Consider the following 23,299-nt stretch of genomic DNA (forward strand, 5'->3'; position numbering starts at 1 on the left):
CACTCTTATCATTTCCTGTTTGACTACTTCCAATTTACCTTGATTCACAGACCTAACGTTTAAGGTTCCTATACAATATTGTTCTTTACAGCATCAGAATTTAGCATCAGAAGATAATATGGAGGTTCCTTAAAAAAGTAAAAATAGAACTAACATGTGACCCAGCAATCCCATTCCTAGGAATATACCCTGAGAAAAACCATAATTCAAAAAGATATATGCACCCCAGTACTCATTGTAACACTGTTTACAATAGTCAAAACATGGAAGCAACCTCAGTTCTATCAACAGAGAAATGTATAAAGAAGAAGGGGTACATATATACAATGGAATATTACTTAGCCATAAAAAGAACAAAAGAATGTCATTTGCAGGAAAATGGATGGACCTAAACTTTGTCATACTGAGTGAAGTAAGTCAGAGAAAGACAAATATCATATGATATTGCTTATGTATGAAATCTATTAAAAAAATAAAAGGTAAAAATGGATTTATTTGTAATACAGAAGTACAATCATAGGTGTAAAAAACTAACGTGGTTCCTAGGGATTAAATGAGGGAGGGTAAATTGGGAGATAAGGATTGAGATATACTTACTATTATATATACAATAGATAACTAATAACTTGCTGTATATCACAGTGAACTCTTTTCAATACTGTCTATCTGGCTATATGGGAAGAGATTCTAAGAAAGCTTATATATATGTATCTGTATAACTGATTCACATTCCTGTCCACTTGAAACTGATACAACATTGTAAGCCAACTATACTGCATTAAAAATAAATAATTTCACTTGATTTGCCTCCTTATTTTCCTTGTATATAATAGATGATATTTATCATCAAATAGTCATTATAAGTCTGGTCTATAATATGGATTAGAAGATAGTGTAAACCTTGTTTTAGTTGTGTAGTCTACATTAGAATTTAATATAATTGCTTCTTGAGTCAAGATATTTGGGTTAAAAACTAGCTCTACCATTCTGAGTTTTCTCTAAATTCATCTCAGATCCTTTGTTTCTATGACAGGTGTGAAATACTCACCTGGCTCACAGTAAATGCTCAATTAAGTGGTTTTTTGTAAATGGTTAATTTTCTGCCTAATGTTTGTAATTATCTTGACATAGTTACAGATAGTTGAAATACAATCTGCGTATTATTTTACCACCACAAATTATATCCTGCGTATTTTTCCATACAGCGAAATAGTTGAAAATAGCAAAGTCATTTTTGCTATTTAAAATTTCAGATCCTGTATATGTTATAGCTGTAAAAGAGACATCATAATTTTTATATAATTTAGCCTCCATGCAATAATAAAATAATAATATTAACCTGAATATTATACTGTCCTATGCATTAAGATATCCTCTTAGTGAAACTCATGGATTCATCAGTATAAAATTATTGGTTGAAATGGTCTGAAACTTATTTACAACCCGTGTGAAATTTGCTCTTTAATTTTTGCAAAGATATATGAACTTACACTACCACAATATAAAATACTAAAATATATACATATATATTTGTTTATGTTCTATTTAGAAAATAGTAAAATAAGTGATAAAAGATAAATATCTGATTAGAGCTAAATAGAAAAAAAATTATAATTTTTCCCATATGTTATTAGCCTCAAGAAAAATAAGGTAATAGTGTCCAAGTTACTTCTTTAAATAAATTCATATAACTGTTAGATATTTGTATTAAAGAGCTATTCACTCACATGGCTTTGACTATGAATAATTAAATATATAACAGAACAGTCGACATCAGAAACTAGTTAACTGACCTTTTATTTAAAAACAGAAATAACTTTGTGTTCACTGTTCATAATATGAGCATAAAGACATTGTTTGGAAGTAATGTGTGTACACAATAGCATGCCCCTAAAAGAAATTATAACTGTACAGAAATTGAATTTTTTATTTCAGCTTAAAACTGCTGTACCTGTTTGATCATTTAGCAAAGCCGCTTTTCTATTATTGTTCAGGAGACAAAGTGATGATTGATATAACTACCCCAGTGTTAACCATTCTGCAGATCTCTTATAGCCTTGGTAGATGAATACTATACTGCTGAGAATTTAATGACCCAGCATAGTGAAATCTAGCTATAGAGAGAAAGAATTAGTTTCTTCCCTACTTACTAAGAGATATTTTCTAATTTCTTTTCTCAGCTGAAGTGATGAAAATTTCTAAAAAGTCAATGTGTAATAGGTCAAATTATATATAATAACATCATACTGATTATCCTTTTTTTTTTTCTAAATTTCAGTATAAAGAACGTAACTCCAAAAGTGGGAGACCCTGAAACCCGTAAAGCTATTCGTCGTGCCTTTGACGTGTGGCAGAATGTCACTCCTCTGACATTTGAGGAAGTTCCCTACAGTGAATTAGAAAATGGCAAACGTGATGTGGATATAACCATCATTTTTGCATCTGGCTTTCATGGAGACAGTTCTCCTTTTGATGGAGAGGGAGGGTTTTTGGCACATGCCTATTTCCCTGGACCAGGAATTGGGGGAGATACTCATTTTGACTCAGATGAGCCATGGACACTAGGAAATCCTAATCATGATGGTAAGTGCATAGTTTTATTATTTTATTTTATTTTTTTAGAATGCCCAAGTAATTTTCTAATTTATAAACTTAAGCTCAACAAATAATTTGTTTTTAAAATCACCAAACAATATGAGGCCTTTTATAGCATTTTACAACAAGAATATGTATGAGTCATTACACAATAGTAATTTTTCATGTGGCTTTGATTAAAGATTAAACCTTTATAGTGTACTGTATAAATACTCTGAATTTTGTTTTCTATAAAAAGTCATTTAGAAGATTCTATAATATTCAAGTCATGAGACATGCATTAAGCAAATTCTACTGTTTTTTAACACTTAATTCCAGTGTTTCCACTTGAAACTTAACCTTGTTTGACATTAGTGGTGTAGCTTCCACCATATCTTTTCTGTGTGTGGGGGGGTGATTTGGGGTGGTTTCCATTATCACCTTTCTAATCTGTAAAATTTGTCTGCTTCTTTTTGGTCTCTTATTCTTTCCTTGGTCTCCCAATCCAATACAATTACATAAGTTATTGTTTTTGTATGAGATCTTTAGTTTTATAGAAACCAGATTCTTACAACTCCATTGCAACACATCTATCAGTTTTCTAATCCTTGCAATTATTCTGATATGCAAAAATAATGAAAAAATAAAAAAGCTCAGCTAGTTCAGCTACAACTCAAAAAACTCCCCAAGAGGTTTTCTTCAAAACAGACTTTTTACTTTGCATGCACCTCTCCCTTGATTCATGCTAAGCCACCAGTAGTTTTCTCCACCATTGATTTTGCACCATGATTATTTGACCACAAGAAGCATTTATTTATTTCGTGAAACTACTACTATCTTCTATAATAGGGTTCCATGGAACACATTTGGAAAAAGTCGTGTTAAATACCCCTATTAATCCTTTGCTACGTCTAGATCTATGAAAAAAATTATAGTTGCAGAAATCTCTCTGACATATATTTAGGGGGTGGGGACATTCTTACTAATTTTCGTTAGACTTCAATGTTCTTTCTTATAATCTACAAACCAATTTTAACTTAGGTTTCTAGTACCTAACACAGTGCCTGCAACAAGAATATAGAAACAAGAGTGTTAAAAATGTTTGTTTCTTTATACTTTATCATTTTAAAAGAGGATTTGAAGTATTTTACCAAAACAATATAACAAGTTGTTATGAGGCTTTTAAAAATCTGATCAAATAAAAAAGTATTAGCATAAAAAAGAATATATTTTTCATAAATGTATTTTAATAATTACATAAAGAAATTCTCTTTGTTAGGATAAAAATATATGTTGAAAAATTCTCATTCATTGAATATTCATGTCTTTATTATTATGTAATTAATGTCAATGAAATTCTTTGGGCAGAAAAAAAAAAGCTCAACAGCTAAAAATATGGCTACTTAATACAGGAAGCATGTGTTTCTTTCTAGGAAACAATTCATACTTCAAATTGTGTTTTAAAAATATTCACAGAATTACAAATTCTAGATTTATAAGATTCATAAATCATCATCTCCATAATCCTTATAATCAAGACAAACATTTTTCTTTTTCACCACAATAAAATGTTTAAAATTCAAGTATGTATTGTTTAATGACAACTAATCCATTTGTAAAACTGTAAATCCCTCCTTGATGCGCTAAGCCCAGGCATCAAGTTAAGATTTGTTAGTTCATTAGAAGATTTAGCTAGCTGGATTAGTGTAATATCTTTGCATTTTTAGATCAGGCAGGGTTCAAATACATTATTAATAGAATGAACTAGATTGGGTTAAAGTTAAAATAACATTAAATTTCAAAGAAAGAAAATATAATAAATAACATCCTATTTTCCAAAAGGAAATGCAAAGCCTAATATTAAACAAGATGATCTCTTGCATTATTGTAATAGGTGTATTTTCTATAATATAAAATTATGATTTCACTTTTAAGAACTGGTTTGAAGAATAATGGCAGTTATGCTGGGAGAATTCACTATAGTGCAATGAGAAGCCAGATACTTTGGAGTCAAACAGATGTATATTCCTGGCTAACTGATGATTAGCTCAGGAAACTGCTAACATACTCTACACTTGATTTCATTCTTTATCTTGCATTGCAGTGCTGAAAATATTGTAAGGAGCAGTGCTTTATATTCAGGCATGTTTAACTTATTCTATACCTGAGCATATAATAATAAAATATTTACAACATGGTAGTTGGCCCATAGTGGTTTGATACATAATTCATTTAAAATAAAATGTTTATTTTTATTAATATCACACAGGCATTCTAATGAAGTAGTTCACAGTTCCTCAAGGCAATTGCTTAAATGGTTTTAAATAATGGAAAAATATTTTCATCCTAACTAATCAAGAAAAGTAGCACTTATAATGGTAGAGTTTTGCTGACACAGGAAAAACTGCATTTGCTTCCAGGGAAAAGATATTCTTCTAAACTTCTGAAAAGAGAAAATTTTATTTTATTCCAATAATGAGTCTAGTTGTTAAAAACATTTTACGTCTATATCTTTGAAGCTGCATTGACTTTAGGGCCTCATAAATTTAATTTAAAAAAATCTATATAAGGAAATGATGCCTATTAAATGGTCTATATTTTCTCTTAAAATATTAAAATCATCAAGAAAGACTCACATATCCTTCAAATTTATCTTCTATTAGCTGAACTTTTCCAGACATGAACCAATACTTTTTAAAACTGTTTGTCTTTTTTTTTTTTTTTAAGGTATAGGGGCATTTCAAGTGACATAGGAAATGAGAATTTTCCCACTGAGTTGAGTATGATTGGTATTATGAATGCTTATGTGGTTTGTGTGATTGAAGACTTTCTAGGAATATATATATGGGAAAGAATTAAAACATAGGAAATAGGAGTTGGACGTGTACAATCAAGTCTGCCAACTTTTAACTCAGTCTATATATCTTGGAAAGTTCTTAGAGAGATGGGAATACCAGACCATTGTACCCATCTCCTGAGAAACCTGTATGTGGGTCAAGAAGCAACAGTTAGAACCCTGTTTGGAACAACTGATTGGTTTAAGATGGAGAAAGGAGTACCACAGGGCTGTCTGCTGCCACCCTGTATGTTTAACCTATACGCTGAGCACATCATGAGACGTGCCGGGCTGGATGAGTTACAAGCTGGAATCAAGACAGGCGGGAGAAACATCAACAACCTCAGACATATGGATGATACCACTCTAATGGCAGAAAGCAAAGAGGAGCTAAAGGGCGTCTGGATGAGGGTGAGGGAGGAGAGTGAAAAAGCTGGCTTTAAACTAAATGTTAAATAAAAAAGAAAGTAAGATCATGGCATCTGGCCCCATTGCTGCCTGACACATAGAAGGGAAAAGGTGGAAGTGGTAACCGATTTCCTCCTCTTGAGCTCCAAAATCACTGCAGGTGGCGACTGCAGCCATGAAATCAGAAGACGATTGCTTCTTGGCAGGAAAACAATGACAAACCTAGACAGTGTGTTGAAAAGCAGAGACATTACACTGAAAGCAAAGGTCTATATAATTGAAGCCATGGTCTTCCCAGTGGTCACATACGGTCATGAGAGCTGGACTGTAAAGAAGGCAAAACACCAGAGAACTGGTGTCTTTGAAATGTGGTGCTGGAGGAGGCCCCTGGAAGTCTCTTGGACTGCAAGAAGAAGATCAAAGTAGTTAATCTTTAGGGAGATAAACCTTGAATATTCACTGGAAGAACTGATGCTGAAGCTGAAGGTCCAGTATTTTGGTCATCTGATGCAAACTGTTAACTCATAGGAAAAGTCCCTGATGCTGGGAAAGATGGAGGGCAAAAGGAGAAGAGGACATCAGAGGATGAAATGGCAGGACAGCATCACTGATGCAAATCAGATCAGATCAGTCGCTCAGTCGTGTCCGACTATTTGAGACCCCATGAATCGCAGCACGCCAGGCCTCCTGTCCATCACCATCTCCCGGAGTTCATTCAGACTCACGTCCATCGGGTTGTGATGCCATCCAGTCATCTCATCCTCTGTCGTCCCCTTTTCCTCCTGCCCCCAATCCTTCCCAGCATCAGAGTCTTTTCCAATGAGTCAACACTTTGCATGAGGTGGTCAAAATACTGGAGTTTCAGCTTTAGCATCATTCCTTCCAAAGAACACCCAGTACTGATCTCCTTTAGAATGGACTGGTTGTATCTCTTTGCAGTCCTAGGGACTCTCAGGAGTCTTACCCAACACCACAGTTCAAAAGCATCAATCCTTCGGCACTCAGCTTTCTTCACAGTCCAACTCTCACATCCGTACATGACCACTGGAAAAACCACAGCCTTGACTAAATGGAACTTTGTTGGCAAAGTAATGTCTCTGCTTTTCAATATGCTATCTAGGTTGGTCATAACTTTCCTTCCAAGGAGTAAGCGTCTTTTAATTTCATGCCTGCAGTCACCATCTGCAGTGATTTTGGAGCCCCGCAAAATAAAGTCTGACACTGTTTCCACTGTTTCCCCATCTATTTCCCATGAAGTGATGGGACTAGAGGCCATGATCTTCGTTTTCTGAATGTTGAGCTTTAAGCCAACTTTTTTACTCTTCTCTTTCACTCTCATCAAGAGGCTTTTTAGTTCCTCTTCACTTTCTGCCATAAGGGTGGTGTCATCTGCATATCTAAGGTTATTGATATTTCTACCGGTAATGTTGATTCCAGCTTGTGCTTCTTCTAGCCCAGCGTTTCTCATGATGTACTCTGCATAGAAGTTAAATAAGCAGGGTGACAATATACAGCCTTGACGTATTCCTTTTCCTATTGGGAACCAGTCTCTTATTCCATGTCCAGGTCTAACTGTTGCTTCCTGACCTGCATACAGGTTTCTCAAGAGGCACGTCAGGTGGTCTGGTATTCTGATTTCTTGAAGAATTTTCCACAGTTTATTGTGATCCACACAGTCAATGGCTTTGGCACAGTCAATAAAGCAGAAATAGATGTTTTTCTGGAACTCTCTTGCTTTTTCGATGATCCAGCGGATGTTGGCAATTTGATCTCTGGTTCCTCTGCCTTTTCTAAAACTAGCTTGAACATCTGGACATTCATGGTTCACATATTGCTGAAGCCTGGCTTGGAGAATTGTGAGCATTACTTTACTAGCGTGTGAGATGAGTGCAATTGTGCAGTAGTTTGAACATTCTTTGGCATTGCCTTTCTTTGGGATTGGAATGAAAACTGACCTTTACAGTCCTGTGGCTAGTGCTGAGTTTTCCAAATTTGCTGGCATATTGAGTGTGGCACTTTCACAGCATCCTCTTTCAGGGTTTGAAACAGCTCAACTGGAATTCCATCACCTCTACTAGCTTTGTTCGTAGTGATGCTTCCTAAGGCCCACCTGACTTCACATTCCAGGATGTCTAGCTCTAGGTGAGTGATCATACTATCATGATTATCTTGGTCGTGAAGATCTTTTTTATACAGTTCTTCTGTCTGTTCTTGCCACCTCTTCCTAATATTTTCTGCTTCTGTTAGGTCCATACCATTTCTGTCCTTTATCGAGCCCATCTTTGCTTTAAATGTTCCCTTGGTATCTCTAATTTTCTTGAAGAGATCTAGTCTTTCTGATTGAACAAGAGCAACATGTATTAATACATTTGATTGCCTCTTCACTTATGCCGTAGAAGTATAATAATTTTGTCCATGTGCCTATCATTAAAAACCCAAACAAAACAATTGTTTAATATTTAGTGTTTCATTTGGATTAAAATATTGATGTTTCTTTACTGGTCCAATAAGTAAATTTTTCCTACTGAGTGAGCTTAAAGAAAATGATTCTGCAGAATAATAGTGTTCAGAATTGTAGGCGATTAAGGGAGAAGTTAACTGTTCAAGATATAACACCATAAAGATTTACTGCTTAGTTGAAATTCACACTTTTAACCAGCAACAGCAGGCTGGCTAGGGCAATGTCCTGTGAAGTATTGATCATTTATCAAAGGAAAAACCTCCCGCTTTGTTGTGGTACTGATGAATGTGTGGAGAATAAATGTATCCGTACGTTCTAGCTTCTTTCTGTAAGACTGGCTTTTGGAATCACAAATATACAGGCACAATTCTGACATCTTCATTAATAATTTTGTTTGTTTGTTTCTTTAGTCTTCCTGTGTCCCCTGGCTTACCTACCTGAAAATTTTCTTTTCTCTCCTATTCAGAGCTCTTTTAGCACCTAGAAAACAGAGAAACTTGAAAGTTTAGCAAAAATGCAAATGAAAGAGCCTCTTGATAAGGACCATGCTCATTCTCCATAGCATATTGCTCAGTTAATGAAGGCAATTTGAATTCTGTCTCTAAAGAGATAAACAGTGGCTTAGGCTGGGGCTGCCAGTACTCCCTAATTCATTGCTATCCACCTTCCTATCAATTTACTTATAGTCATGATACTATTTGAAAACTCAATCCAATACTCATTAAGTGAATTATGCAATAATTACATTAAAATACATAAAGGCATATACCCCCACACTCACCTTTAGTAACTATAATGCCTTTTCCCCACACCAAAGGCCTTTTTTTTTTTTAATGGAGTGGATAAGCAAAATATCTGCATAGTAATTCTAAATAGAAAAGCATTACTGTGATGTGGTTTTTGAAGAGTATGCATTGGCTGAACGTAGGGTGGAAAATTTAACTCTAACAAAATGTTTAAATTCATTTTGGTCATCATTATCATATGGTTTCCTTGGCTACAGTATAAAATTTAAGTGGTAAAATCAATGTAAACATGAACTTACCATAGAGAATAGTAGTTAACCACAGTCATGGGAGTCCAAACTGATAATCTCCAAACAGAAATTTTATATATTAAAATAATGTATAGAACTATGACTGAGAAATATATAGATGCATAGCTTATTTTACCATGCAGTTCTACTAGCTATTCTATTAGCAAAAAGAATGCCTTGCATTGGCTGTGTTTATTAGTGTAAAGGTGACTTTGTAAAGTCAGAAGGTAATCAGGACGTGCTCAGAGCTGTTGGGCTAGTCTATCTAAAAACTAAGGAGAGAGAGATGATGATAAATAGTTCATCTGAGACATAAAAATCCTTAAATATAGTGCATCATTCAGTTCCGTTCAGTCACTCAGTCATGTCTGACTCTTTGTGACCCCATGAGTCGCAGCACGCCAGGCCTCCCTGTCCATCACCATCTCCCGGAGTTCACTCAAACTCATGTTTGTTGAGTTGGTGATGCCATCCAACCATCTCATACTCTCTCGTCCCCTTCTCCTCCTGCCCTCAATCTTTCCCAGCATCAGAGACTTTTCAAATGAGTCAGGTCTTCATATCAAGTGGCAAAAGTATTGGAGTTGCAGCTTCAGCATCAGTCCTTCCAATGAACACCCAGGACTGATCTCCTTTAGGATGGACTGGTTGGATCTTCTTGCAGTCCAAGAGACTCTCAAGAGTCTTATTCCACACCACAGTTCAAAAGCATCAGTTCTTCAGAGCTCAGCCTTCTTTATAGTCCAACTCTCACATCCATACATGACTACTGGAAAAACCAAAGCCTTGACTAGACAGACTTTTGTTGACAAAGTAATGTCTCTGCTTTTTAATATACTGTCTAGATTGGTCATGACTTTCCTTCCCAGGAGTAAGCGTCTTTTAATTTCATGGCTGCAGTCACCATCTCCAGTGATGTTGGATTATGATTGTTATTTTTATGTGTTAAATTGCTTGGGCTAAGGGATGCCCAGAGAGCTGGTAAAATATTATTTCTGGATGTGTTTGTGGGTTATTTCTGGAAGAGATTCGCATTTGATTCAGTAGACTGAGTAAAGATCTTCCTTCACCCATGTAGGCAGGCATGATCCAGTCCACTGAGGGGCAGTGTAAAACAGAAGAGAAAAAGTGAATTCTGTCTCCCTTCTTGGTCTAAAACACATAAAAAGTACTTCTTTTCCTGATTTTATACTTCAGAACTCCTGGTTCTTGAGCATTTGGACTCAAACAGAATTATACCCTCAGGTTCCCTGGTTCTTCAGTATACAGAGAGTAGATAATCGGACTTCTTAGTCTCAATAACCTCATGAACTGCTGTAATATAGCCATGTATATCCTGTCGATTGTGTTTCTCTGAAGAATACTGACCAATATCATCCTTAAATATAATCCTTAAATGTGGAATGCTCAAATTCTATATCTGATCCCAAAAATTATTTGAATGGGCCAAGTTTAAGATGCTTGAGTCAAGAGACATGCCTGATGCAAGCCAGAGAAATTTAACCTTCTATAAGAGAGATTTTGTCATTGGTGTGCAAATACAGGCTTACCAAGAGGTAAACCTAGGCCTCAGCCACTTGTTTGCCACATCCCCAACTTTTATGCTCATTTTGCAGCCGTATCCACGAGACTACATAACATGTTCAGATGCTCTCGGGTTTCTGACTTTGATATTTGAGAACAGGTAGGGATAGTTGCCAGACCGATTTACCGAGAGACCTAAAAGTGCTATAGTCTGTGGGAATATTGTCTAGATCAATCTGTCTTACATTTTTGAAGACACAGAAAAGACTCAAGGTAACTGGGCAGTCAGGGAATTTGTTGTTGTTCAGTCTCTAAGGCGACTCCCACTCTTTGCGAATCCATGGACTGCAGGATGCCAGGCTCCTCTGTCATTCACTCTCTCCCAGCATTTGTGCAAATGCATGTCTACTGAGTCAGTGATACTATCCACACACCTCATCCTCTGCCCTGCCTCTTTTGCCTTCAGCCTTTCCCAGCGATACTGATGTTTTCCCCAGCAGTCTTGATTCCAGCTTGTGATTCATCCAGCCTGGCATTTCACATTGATGTACTCTGCATATAAGTTAAATAAGCAGGGTGACGATATGCAGCCTTGTGGTACTCCTTTCCCAATCTGGAACCAGCCAGTTGTTCTGTGTCCATTTCTGTTGCTTCTTGACTGCTTACACGTATCTCAGTAGACAGGTGAGGAGGTCTGGTATTCCCATCACATTAACAGTTCTCCACAGTTTGTTGTGATCCACACAGTCAAAGGCTTTAGCAAAGTCAATGAAGCAGAAGTAGATTTATTTTTTTCTGAAATTTTCTTGCTTAATTATGATCCACTGAATGTTGGCAATTTGATCTCTGTTTCCTCTGCCTCCTCAAAACCCAGCTTGTACATCTGGAAGTTCTTAGTTCACATAAAGCTAAAGCCGCTTCTTTGGAACTCTGCATTCAAATGGGTATATCTTTCCTTTACTCCTTTGCTTTTCACTTCTCTTGTTTTCACAGCTATTTGTAAGGCCTCCTCAGATAACCATTTTGCTTTTTTGCATTTCTTTTTCTTGGTGATGGTCTTGATCCCTGTCTCCTGTACAATGTCATGAACCTCTGTCCATAGTTCATCAGGCACTGTTTATGAAATATATTCCCTTAAATCTATTTGTCACTTCCACTGTATAATCCTTAGGGATTTGATTTAGGTCATCCCTGAATGGTCTAGTGGTTTTCCCTACTTTCTTCAATTTAAGTCTGAATTTGGCAATAAGGAGTTCATGATCTGAGCCACAGTCAGCTCCTGGTCTTGTTTTTGCTGACTGTATAGAACTTCTCCATCTTTGGCTGCAAAGAATATAATCAATCTGATTTTGGTGTTGACCATCTGGTGATGCCCCTGTGTAGAGTCTTCTCTTGTGTTGTTGGAAGAGGGTGTTTGGTAGGACCAGTGCATTCTCTTGGCAAAACTCTATTAGCCTTTGCCCTGCTTTGTTCTGTACTCCAAGGCCAAATCTGCCTGTTACTCCAGGTGTTTCTTGACTTCCTACTTTTGCAGTCCAGTCCCCTGTGAGAAAAGGACATCTGTACCAGTACACATGCACAAGAATGGCTTCATAACAGGATCATACATAACAGCAAAAACAGGACTTGGAAATATGTTTGTCAAAAGAAGAAATATATAACTGTTATTTATTTATTTTTAAAATGGACAATCAAGTGGCAGGGAAGTACAGTTACTACTGCTATAGCTAACAATATAGATGATTCTTGACACAACAATGAGTAAAAAGAGTAAACTGCAGAAGTCTAGATGCAATATGATATCATTTGCTCTAAGATTCAAAAAGAAGCAAAACAAGATGCAGGCATATAAATATGCTTTTCAAAGCAAAGGGAAGATGTCACAATTTTAAGCATAGTGATTAACTCTAAAGGAAGAAGAATGAAATATGAACTATATATTCAGTTCAGTTCAGTTCAGTTGCTCAGTCGTGTCCAACTCTGCGACCCCATGAATCGCAGCATGCCAGGCCTCCCTGTCCATCACCAACTCCCAGAGTTCACTCAGACTCACGTCCATCGAGGCAGTGATGCTATCTAGCCATCTCATCCTCTGTCGTCCCCTTCTCCTCCTGCCCCCAATCCCTCCCAGCATCAGAGTCTTTTCCAATGAGTCAACTCTTTGCATGAGGTGGCCAAAGTATATAATTAGATATAAAGGAGTCAGAAATAATTTATTTTATAGTTGGGATAATGGATTTTCAGGTTTATGTTATTATGCTGTGCTTCATAATTTACATGTGTTAAGGATACTGTTTTACTTGTGTCAACTATTGCATAGTCAGAATTATATTATAGAAAGGGTCTTGCTAACAGTACAGATCCTAATCAAATATGCCACTTGCATTGAATAGAATTTTTCATGCAAAAAAAAAGTGTTTGAATTGAGAGATAATTAAATTTTGACAGAGAAATTGGAAGAAGGAAATACTGAGACAAAGAAACTATATGGAAAAAATCACAGAATGTAAAATAATTTGGACATGTCTGTCTAGAACACAGTTTCTCAGCCTCAGCACTATTGACATTTTGAGCCAGATAATTTTGGGGGTCAAGAAAGAGTTTCCTACACATTAATTGCATCATCCCTGCCCTCTATCCGTAGATGCTAGTAGCAAGTTCAATTATAAATGACTAAAAATATCTACCAGTCTTATCTGTCTCCAGTCTTTCCCAGCTGTCCACTAGGGGAAGGTGGGGGCAAAATCACCTTCAGTTGAGACCACTGGTCTAGAAAAGGAGAGAATTAAATGTAGCTAGTCGTGAAAAGTTAAGTTACTAAGTTCGGTTTTAAGTTGTTAAAATTATTTAGTGACAAGTTGATGAAGCTGAGTTCCACTGTGGCCCATTAGGGCTTCCAAAGTGGCAGTGGTGGTAAAGAACCCACCTCCCAGTGCAGGAGACCCAAGAGACGCGGGTTCAATCCCTGGGTTGGAAAGCTCCCCTGGAGGAGGACTTGGCAACTTGCTCCAGTATTCTTGCCTGGAGAATCTAATGGAGACAGGAGCCTGGTGGTTTATAGTCCATAGGGCCTCAAAGAGTTCAGTATGACTGAAGCGACTTATCAGGCAGAATTCACCAAGTGAGTTTTAACAACAGAATAAAGTGAGCACACCTATGCTTTAGACCATTTTATTCAGGTTGCAGGATTCAAGGAGGAAAATATGAAGACTTGAGTCTGAATCTGTTCAGGGCGAATTTTCTACTGAAACTGGTGCATGACTTCTGTTCAATATTATCTCCTATACCATCATTTAATACAAAATACATACTAGAAAATTACAAAGTATTAAAAATAGAATAGTGTTTGAAAGCACTCTAAAGCAAGTAGTGGATTTTTAAAATGAGGTTTTTGTACAAAATAAAACATATAAGCATATGTTTTATTTATGCTTTCTCAACTGTAAGATTTGACTTATTCAAATGCGAACAGTTTGACTTATTCAAATGGTGACTACACCCTACCCAAGAGCAAGAGGCTTTGATTACTTCTCTATCACAATTCTAGTTTAAATTTATCAAACTCACTCCTTACAGATATTTTTAAAAATTCTGATCAGTCTCAAATTATGTCTTGGATATATATAGTTCTAAATTTGTTCATACACAAAAGTAAATATTTGTTTCTGATTATACACCAAGGTATTCAATTTCAGAGCTGTAAGAGTTGTCTAAGTAATATGTTACTATTATATAAAGATTTGCAAAATCACAACTTATTTTCTATTTACTTAAACTTATTTTTCAGTATATAAATGGAATTTCACTCTAAGCTTATCCAATATTATATTAATCTGTAGCATATACAAAGTATTCAATTTAAATTCTCCTTTCTCTGATTGTATCTTACCTTTGTGAACCACATTTTGCATGTTTTTTATTTCATATTGTAAGTTTTCTAAATGTGCAAGTATATGTAAGTATATATACGGATATGTGCATACTACATTCAGGTTTCCTTAAAGAAAAACTGATACTTTGATAAAACTTTCCTTTCATTTGCCATGTTAACCTTTTTTTTTTATAGCCACTTCATACTTTTAATTTGATTATTAAAAGATGCATATTGATAAAAAATAAAATCAAGGAAATTGATATGCATTTGGTTATAGTAGATTTGCTCATTCTAGAAAAGTGCCAAAGGAAATACTAACAATAAAATGTATCTATGATATATTAAAAATATTTTATGATTTTGTATTAAATCAGCAATGAAAAACTCTGGCGTAAAATAAAGTATTTTTACCTAATGAAGCTTCTCATTTACAGCCTTTTTTTGCAGCAGTGATTTAATCAAAAAATTTAGATGAGTGGTACTAACGTTTTTTGCCTTTTCATTCCGTTCATGGGGTTCTGAAGGAGCAGGCAATGGCACCCCACTCCAGTACTCTTGCCTGGAAAATCCCATGGACGGAAGAGCCTGGCAGGCTGCAGTCCATGGGGTCGCTAGGGGTCGGACACGACTGAGCGACTTCACTTTCACTTTTCACTTTCATGCATTGGAGAAGGCAATGACACCGCACTCCAGTACTCTTGCCTGGAGAATCCCAGGGACAGGGGAGCCTGGTGAGCTGCCATCTATGGGGTCGCACAGAGTCAGACACGACTGAAGCGATGCAGCAGCAGCAGCAGCAGCAGCATGGGGTTCTCAAGGTACAAATGCTGAAATGGTTTGCCATTCCCTTCTATAACGGTCCATGTTTTGTCAGAACTCTCCACCATGACCCATCCATCTCGGGTGGCCCTACAAGTCATGGCTCATAGTTTCATTGAGTTAGATGAGGCTGTGATCCATGTGATCAGTTTGGTTAGTTTTTCCTGTGATTTCCCTTGTACTGCAAGGAGATCTAATCCGTCAACCCTAAGGGAAATCCACCCTGAATATTCATTGGAAGGACTGATGCTGAAGCTGAAGCTCCAATACTTCGGCCACCTGATGTGAACAGTGGACTCATTAGCAAAGACCCTGATGCTGGGAAAGATTGAAGGCAGAAGGAGATGACAGAGGATGAGATGGTTGGATGGCATCACCGACGCAATGGACATGAGTTTGAGCAAGCTCTGAGAGATGGTGAAGGACAGGGAAGCCTGGCGTGTTGCAGCCCATGGAATTGCAAAGAGTAGGACATGACTGAGTGACTGAACAACAAATTAATGTGTTTTGCCTAATAGAAACACACAGGAGAAATGTTCATTTTTGTTTTGTGGTTTATTTCTCACCAAGGAGATACAGAAAATGATAAATTAGCTGCACCTTCAAATTTACCTTAAACTTTCAACCTCATTCCCCTTGGCCTTAGCAGATAATCATGAATCTTAAATTGAAGTCCGTTTATGTAATTATGGGCTTCCCTCGATGACTCAGTGGGTAAGGAATCCACCTGCAATGCAGTAGACATGGGTTCAGTCCCTGGGTTGGGAAGATCCCCTGGAGAAGGCAACCCAATCCAGTATTCTTGCCTGGAACATCCCATGAACAGAGGATCCTGGAAATTTACAGTCCATGGGGTCACAAAGATTCAGACACAAATGAGCACAACCGCATGCGGAGGCATACTTGACTTTGTCTATCCTGTGCATGCGCCCTGGTGGCTCAGCTGGTAAAGAATCTGCCTGGAATGTGGGAGACTTGGGTTCGATCCCTGAGTTAGGAAGATCCCCTGGAGAAGGGAAAGGCTACTCTCTCCAGTATTCTGACCTGAATCCTCTTCATAAGACCATGCACTCATGACTGAAAGACTATGTAATTATACTCACAGATCTTTTCTGCCTTACCTTATTCATTGTTTGCTCATGAATTCTTGTCTTGGGGGAAAAATGGATGTATTTTATGCCCATCACTCCTTGTATCATGAAGTTCTACTTAACTCTCAAGACCCTGTCTGTATCTAATCAGCCTACCAAACTTGTCCTAATCATTACCTATTTTATTAGTAAGTTGTGGTCTACAAATATATATAGTACATTTACTTTAGTATCTTAAGAGCATAATGAATTATTACATAATAAATGAAACCAAACTAGAGATGAGGTATCTAATAACAAGCATTTCCAGACAGAATAGATCATATTTTTTTATCTTCTCAATAAATATAAAATAATCATTTTAGTCAAGTGATAAAAAGACTTGAAGTAGAATACTTCACATTTCAGCCTGAGGTTAGCTGGTCCAAGTCACTGGGACAAAGTAAAGGAATCATTAAGGAAGCATTAAGGAACAGTTCTTATTACCTAGGTTTGTTATCAACTGATATAATTTAAGTCAAACTAACCTGACTCACCCTCATTTATTTTCAGCCTTAACTATATTCTTTCCCAAATGTTATCTCTTTCATTCCCAAATGTTATTTCTTCAGTTCAAGTTGGAAGGGTTGGTGCAATGAGAGGTGGAAATAAATCATTATCATCACCCCGCTTCCCTTAAATTGAGTGTTCTGTCCATCTCTATCAGGACCTTGGGAGTTTATATGTATTATTATGTTATTTTTCAAAACTGAAGAACCATGTAACACTCCTGCCAGCAGTATAGAAGGATGTACAACTCACTGACCATGAGGATAACAATAAATATGATACAATGGTGAAGAGAATGATAATGAAATAATGCTATATGCTGGACTTTATGCACTGTTAGATGCCATAGATTAATTTTCAGTTTGCACTCATTTCACATGCTAACAAAGTAATGTTCAAAATTCTGTAAGCAAGGCTTCAACAGTACATGAACTGTGAACTTCCAGATGTTCCAGCTGGATTTAGAAAAAGCAGAGGACCCAGATATCAAATTGCCAATATCTCTTGAATCATAGAAAAAGCAAGAGAATTCCAGAAAAACATTTACTTCTGCTTCATTGACTATGCTAAAGCCTTTGACTGTGTGGATCACAACAAACTGTGGAAAATTCTTCAAGAGATGGGAATAGCAGACGACTTTATCTGCCTCCTGAGAAACCTGTATACAGGTCAAGAAACAACAGTTAGAACCAGACAGGAGGGACAACGGACTGGTTTCAAATTGGGAAAGGAGTATGTCAAGGCTGTATACTGTCACCCTGCTTATTTAACTTATATATCACGTGAAATGCCGGGCTGGATGAAGCACAAGCTGGAATCAGGATAGCTGGAAGAGATATCAGTACCCTCAGGTATGCATATTATACCACCCTTATGGCAGAAAGTGAAAAGGAACTAAAGAGCCTCTTGATGAAAGTGAAAGAGGAGAGTGAAAAAGCTGGCAAAAATACAACATTCACAAAACTAAGATCATGGCATCTGGTCCCATCACTTCATGGCAAATAGATGGGGAAACAGTGAGAGGCTTCATTTTTGGGGGTTCCAAAATCACTGCAGGTGGTGATTGCAGCCCTGAAATTAAAAGACACTTTCTCCTTGGAAGAAAAGTTATGACCAAAGTAGATAGTGTGTTAAAAATCAGAGACATTGCTTTACTGACAAAGATCTGTATTTCAAAGCTATGGTTTTTCCAGTAGTCATTTATGGATGTCAGAGTTGGACCATAAAGAAAGCTGAGCACCAAAGAATTGATGTTTTTGAACTGTGGTGTTGGAGAAGACTCTTGAGAGTCCCTTGGACTACAAGGATCAGTCCTGAATATTCACTGGAAGGACAGATGTTGAAGCTGAAGCTCCAATACTTCAGCCACCTGATGTGAACAGTGGACTCATTAGAAAAGACCCTGATGCTGGGAAAGATTGAAGGTGGGAGGAGAAGGGGATGACAGAGGATGAGATGGTTGATGGCATCACCGTCTCAATGGACATGAGTTTGAGCAAGCTCCTGGAGATGGTGAAGGACAGGGAAGCCTGGCATTCTGCAGTCCCTGGGGTGGCAAGGAGTTGGACATGACCGAGTGACTGACCAACACCAACAATCCCTGAGACTGTATCATGTATAGTCTGTTATTATGCCAAAATTACAGATGAAGAAAGTGAAATGCAAAGCGTTAAATACTGATCCCCAAATCACAGTTTGTGAGTGGGGATGATGGTCATCTTCCCATATAGGATAGCTGAACCACAGAAAGTTTCGACCAGCCAAAGCTATAAACCTGGGTTTGACAAGTGTAACACCTAATTTCTCATCTTTACGAGTTTGAGTAGGTAAAGGTTAATTTCACCCATTTACAATTTTTGTTAATGACATATATTTTTGACTAAGTGGCATATATTTTTATATATGTTATTCATCTGTATATGTTTTGGGAATGTTCATTAGCTATTTCTCACCTTTGTTTTCATTGGACCATTCTACTGAATTATTTGATTAATTTGTAAAAGGCCTTTAAATAATAAGGATGTTGGCTATTTACCTGATTTTCTTTCACTCAGTCACTTTCAGGAAGTAGGAGAGTGTGAAAAGACCTTCTTTCATGAGGAAAAATTAGGATGTCCCTCTATTCAGCTTACCGATGGGGAGTATCTTTCCTTTACTTGGGTAAAAGAATGATATGCATAGGTTATTTCCCCAGTGTTATGTTACATTTTTTTTTCTGCTCCATCCAAATATTTTATTGATAAGTTAGAGAAGGCCAGTGTTACTATTTGATCTCAACACTTGAGATGATTTTTCAAATGATAAATTCTTTTGTCTTTTCATTGTTTAAAAATTTCCACTGTAATAATATGCAAAAACATTTCTTAATTTCTTCAACCATAGAATATGGTTTAACAGACAGTACTTTATCCATTTTCTTTTTTATTTTTTGATGTGAAATAATTGGTTTTCTGAGTTCTTGTAGGCAGCAGTTCTTTCTAATCAAAATGTTATGAAATTTACACAGTAAGATTATTAAGACTTTTGAAAAATATATAAAAATATTTTTAGGAACTTAGTTATATATTCAATATCTTACAGAAAATTAATTCTGTAGAATTGTATTCATAGAAACAGTGGAAACCAGATTAATTTTATCTTTCAAGTTTCCATAATTGAATAAATTACAATTTGAGTTTAACTAAAGCACATGCTGATGTCGTAGTGCTTTTAAGTTCCTTGACACTTATGCCTTGGAAACATGGAGTTTAATTTCTCTCCCAATGAATATGGGCCCTTTAGTGAGTCACTTCTAATGAATAAAATGCGAAAAAAGCAATGCAGTGTGACTAAGTGTTCTGAGACTAGGTTCTAAAAAGCATATAGCTTCTGCTTAGAGCTAGTGAGATATCTTCTTCTCTCTCTCTTCATTCCCTCATTCTTTCTCAATATATTTGCCTCTATAATCTGGTTACCATGTTTTGCACAAACCCAGGCCATGTGGAGTGATCCAGGTGGAGAAGGAACTCCACCCATAACCAACACCAATTTGCAAGTTAGGAGAGTGTGCCACTTCAGAAGTGGACCCTCCATTCCCAGTCAAGTTTTCAGAAGAATGCAGATCCATCCTGTATCTAATTGCGGCCTCACGAGAGACATCAAGACACAACTTGGAGCCAAGCTTCTTGCTAATTTCTGGCCCACAAAATCCATAAGTGAAGTCCCTCAGTTGTGTCTGACTCTTTGAGACCCCATGGACTGTAGCCTGCCAGGCCCCTCTGTCCATGGGATTTTCCAGGCAAGAGTACTGGAATGGGTTGCCATTTCCTTCTGCAGGGGATCTTCCTGACCCAGGGATCGAACCCAGGTCTCCCGCACTACAGGCCAACTTTTTATCATCTGAGCCACAGAATCTGTGAGAGGCAGTAAATGGTTATTGTTATTTAAATACATTTTTTTTTTGCAGGGAGATCCATTATGTTGCATAAAATAACTGAAACAACTGTGTACAAAGGCAAAGAAAGGTATTTAGAAAATACCTAGAAAATTCAAGGCAAAGAAATATAGCAATATTTTGTAGATAATAAATACATGAAACATAAGGGAATTTATCTGTATGTATATATACATATACACACACGCGCGCACACACACACACACACACACATATTTAGAACTAATTGAAATATGGCCAGTTTTCTAATAGCTTTAATCTTACTTCCAGTCATTAATTGATGAGTGGCTTCCCTGATAGCTCAGTTGGTAAAGAATTCACCTGCAGTACAGCAGACCCTGGTTTGATTCCTGGGTTGGGAAGATCCCCTGGAGAAGGAATAGTCTACCCACTCCAGTATTTTTGGGCTTCCCTTGTGGCTCAGCTGGTAAAGAATCTGCCTGCAATGCAGGAGACCTGGGTTCAATCCCTGGGTTGGGAAGGGAGCGGCTACCCACTCCAGTATTCTAGCCTGGAGAATTCAGGACTATGCAGTCCATGGGGTCACAAAGAGTCGGACATGACTGAGTGACTTTCACTATATAAAAAATGGAATGTGATTAACTTTGATTCTTCTGCTTGAATCAAAAATTAAAGAATAGAGTAGAGAACTGGCCATATTCCCTGCATTTCCTATATTTTTTGAAGGAAAGTAAATAAATATGTAGACAAAGAATAGAACAGATGCCTAAATACACAAATATACATTTTTTTTGTTTCTAAAATTTTATTAGAGTCTTAAAGTTTTTGTAATACAACTCATGAAATGTACAAAATGTCAGAATCTGAACAATAAGTAAATAACTTATTAGTTGTGTCAAAATAGCCTAGAGTTAATTTAGGGAAAACATGTCTAAAAAGTGATGCTTAGAAGTTGAATTATCAGAAATATTTAAAATGTCTTTATTTCTCACTGGCAAAATCGAAAGAGTGGTTGAGTGTCCCTTGAAAATGTATGGTTTTGGTAAAGGCTAAAATGTAAGGCTATGATGGTAGATTTTAGTAGGCCAGTGTTGTCACTGAGTTTAAAAGACAAGATAAAACTCTGTGTGTGTGTGTGTGTGTGTGTCTGTGTCTGTGTCTGTGTCTGTGTGTCTGTGTTTAAAGATATCAGAGTGCTGTCATGAGATCTAAGACTTAAGAAGAAAAGATTCTGGTGAAACAAGAACCAAAAACAGAAAGGGGAACCTATATATTAGGTAATATTGAAGCATTTTGAAAATTCTGAAACTTTGGATAGACAGTTGCTGTTAGGATGCAGAGAAATTATGAGAAATTTTATGAGTCTTCTAGAGATAGACAAAACTTTGGAATTTGAGGATATGAAAGTGAAAGTGAAAGTCACTCAGTTGTGTCCAACTCTTTGCGACCCCAATGACTATACAATCCGTGGAATTCTCCAGGCCAGAATACTGGAGTGGGTAGCCTTTCCCTTCTCCAGAGGATCTTCCCAACCCAGGCATCAAACCCAGCTCTCCTGCTTATAGGCAGATTCTTTACCAACTGAGCCTCAAGGGAAGCCCCTGGAATTAAGGGGCCAAGATTTCTGAAAATGTGCCTCCCAGGTTGCTCAGAGCTTAAAATCTGCCTGCAGTACAAAAGACACAGGTTTAATCCCTGGGTCAGGAAGATCCCCTGAAGAAGGAAATGGCAACCCACTCCAGTATTCTTGGTTGGGAAATCCCATGGACAGAGGAGCCTGGTGGGCTATAGTGCGTGGGGTTGAAAGAGTCAGATACCACTTGGCGATTAAACAGCAACAGAGTTTTGAAAACAGGGAAACATCAAGAAATAAACCCCAATACTTTGGTGTACCCTTCAGGCTTTTGCCAAATTTATACACTGAGCAGGATAAAAGTCTAAGTGACAAGAAAAAAGTCATTGAAGTACAGAGCAGAGTTTCTAGCTGGCTTATAGAAGTAAGGTTACAAAAGTTAGAATGTAAGACCTGTCAGTGATGGTAGATGCTGGTAAACACATTAACCAGTTGGGGTATCTAAAGAGTCATTATATCTTGGGAGCAGGATCTTAAAAGGAATATGTACCAGACTCCATTCAGTCTCTGAGAAGATTTGGGCGATTTGTCCTAGTTTTAGAATTGAATATTAGCTGGATGAAAATATCCTCTAGGAACTGATTATTTTATACACAATGCCTGGCATTCAGTAAAAACATTCCTAGGCAACCCAAAGAACTAGACCTAGAGAAAAATTTGAACATACACACACACACTGACACCCACACTCACCCATCCCCACACACATATGATCCAGATATTGGAACTATCATTCATAGACTCTAAAGTGACTATGGTGACTATGTCCCAGAAGTAGATTAGAAGATGAGAAGATTCCAGCAGTTAAACTGAATCTATTACAAAGGAACAAATAGAAATGCTTGAGTTGAAGAAAGTAAATAAGTGAAATGAATGACTCAGTAGGTATATACAACAGAAGAGTAGCACAGTAGAAGAGGTGATTATCAACTATAAAGATAGATCGATTTTTTAAAAAATCCAGGCTGAATTTAAAATCAAGAATTTTAAAAAGAGAGAAAAGAGATTAGATGTACAAATAGAACACAATGAAAAAGATATGACCTATGGAAATTCAGATAATGGAAAACGAGAAAATAGGTGAAAAGAGTAAAGAAAAT

At 36.9% G+C, this 23,299-nt stretch overlaps 1 protein-coding gene across 1 annotated transcript in view; it reads left to right on the forward strand.

Moving 5' to 3' along the window:
• The window catches only part of MMP16 (matrix metallopeptidase 16), a 388,312-nt gene that overhangs the window by 220,761 nt on the left and 144,252 nt on the right, over positions 1-23,299 (forward strand). The window contains exon 4 of the mRNA XM_004011852.6: positions 2,279-2,583. Coding sequence (XP_004011901.1) covers positions 2,279-2,583 — 305 coding nt within the window. The remainder of the gene's footprint in view (positions 1-2,278; positions 2,584-23,299) is intronic.

Source organism: Ovis aries, chromosome 9 (assembly GCF_016772045.2).
Source record: "Ovis aries strain OAR_USU_Benz2616 breed Rambouillet chromosome 9, ARS-UI_Ramb_v3.0, whole genome shotgun sequence".
Taxonomy (NCBI): domain Eukaryota; kingdom Metazoa; phylum Chordata; class Mammalia; order Artiodactyla; family Bovidae; genus Ovis; species Ovis aries.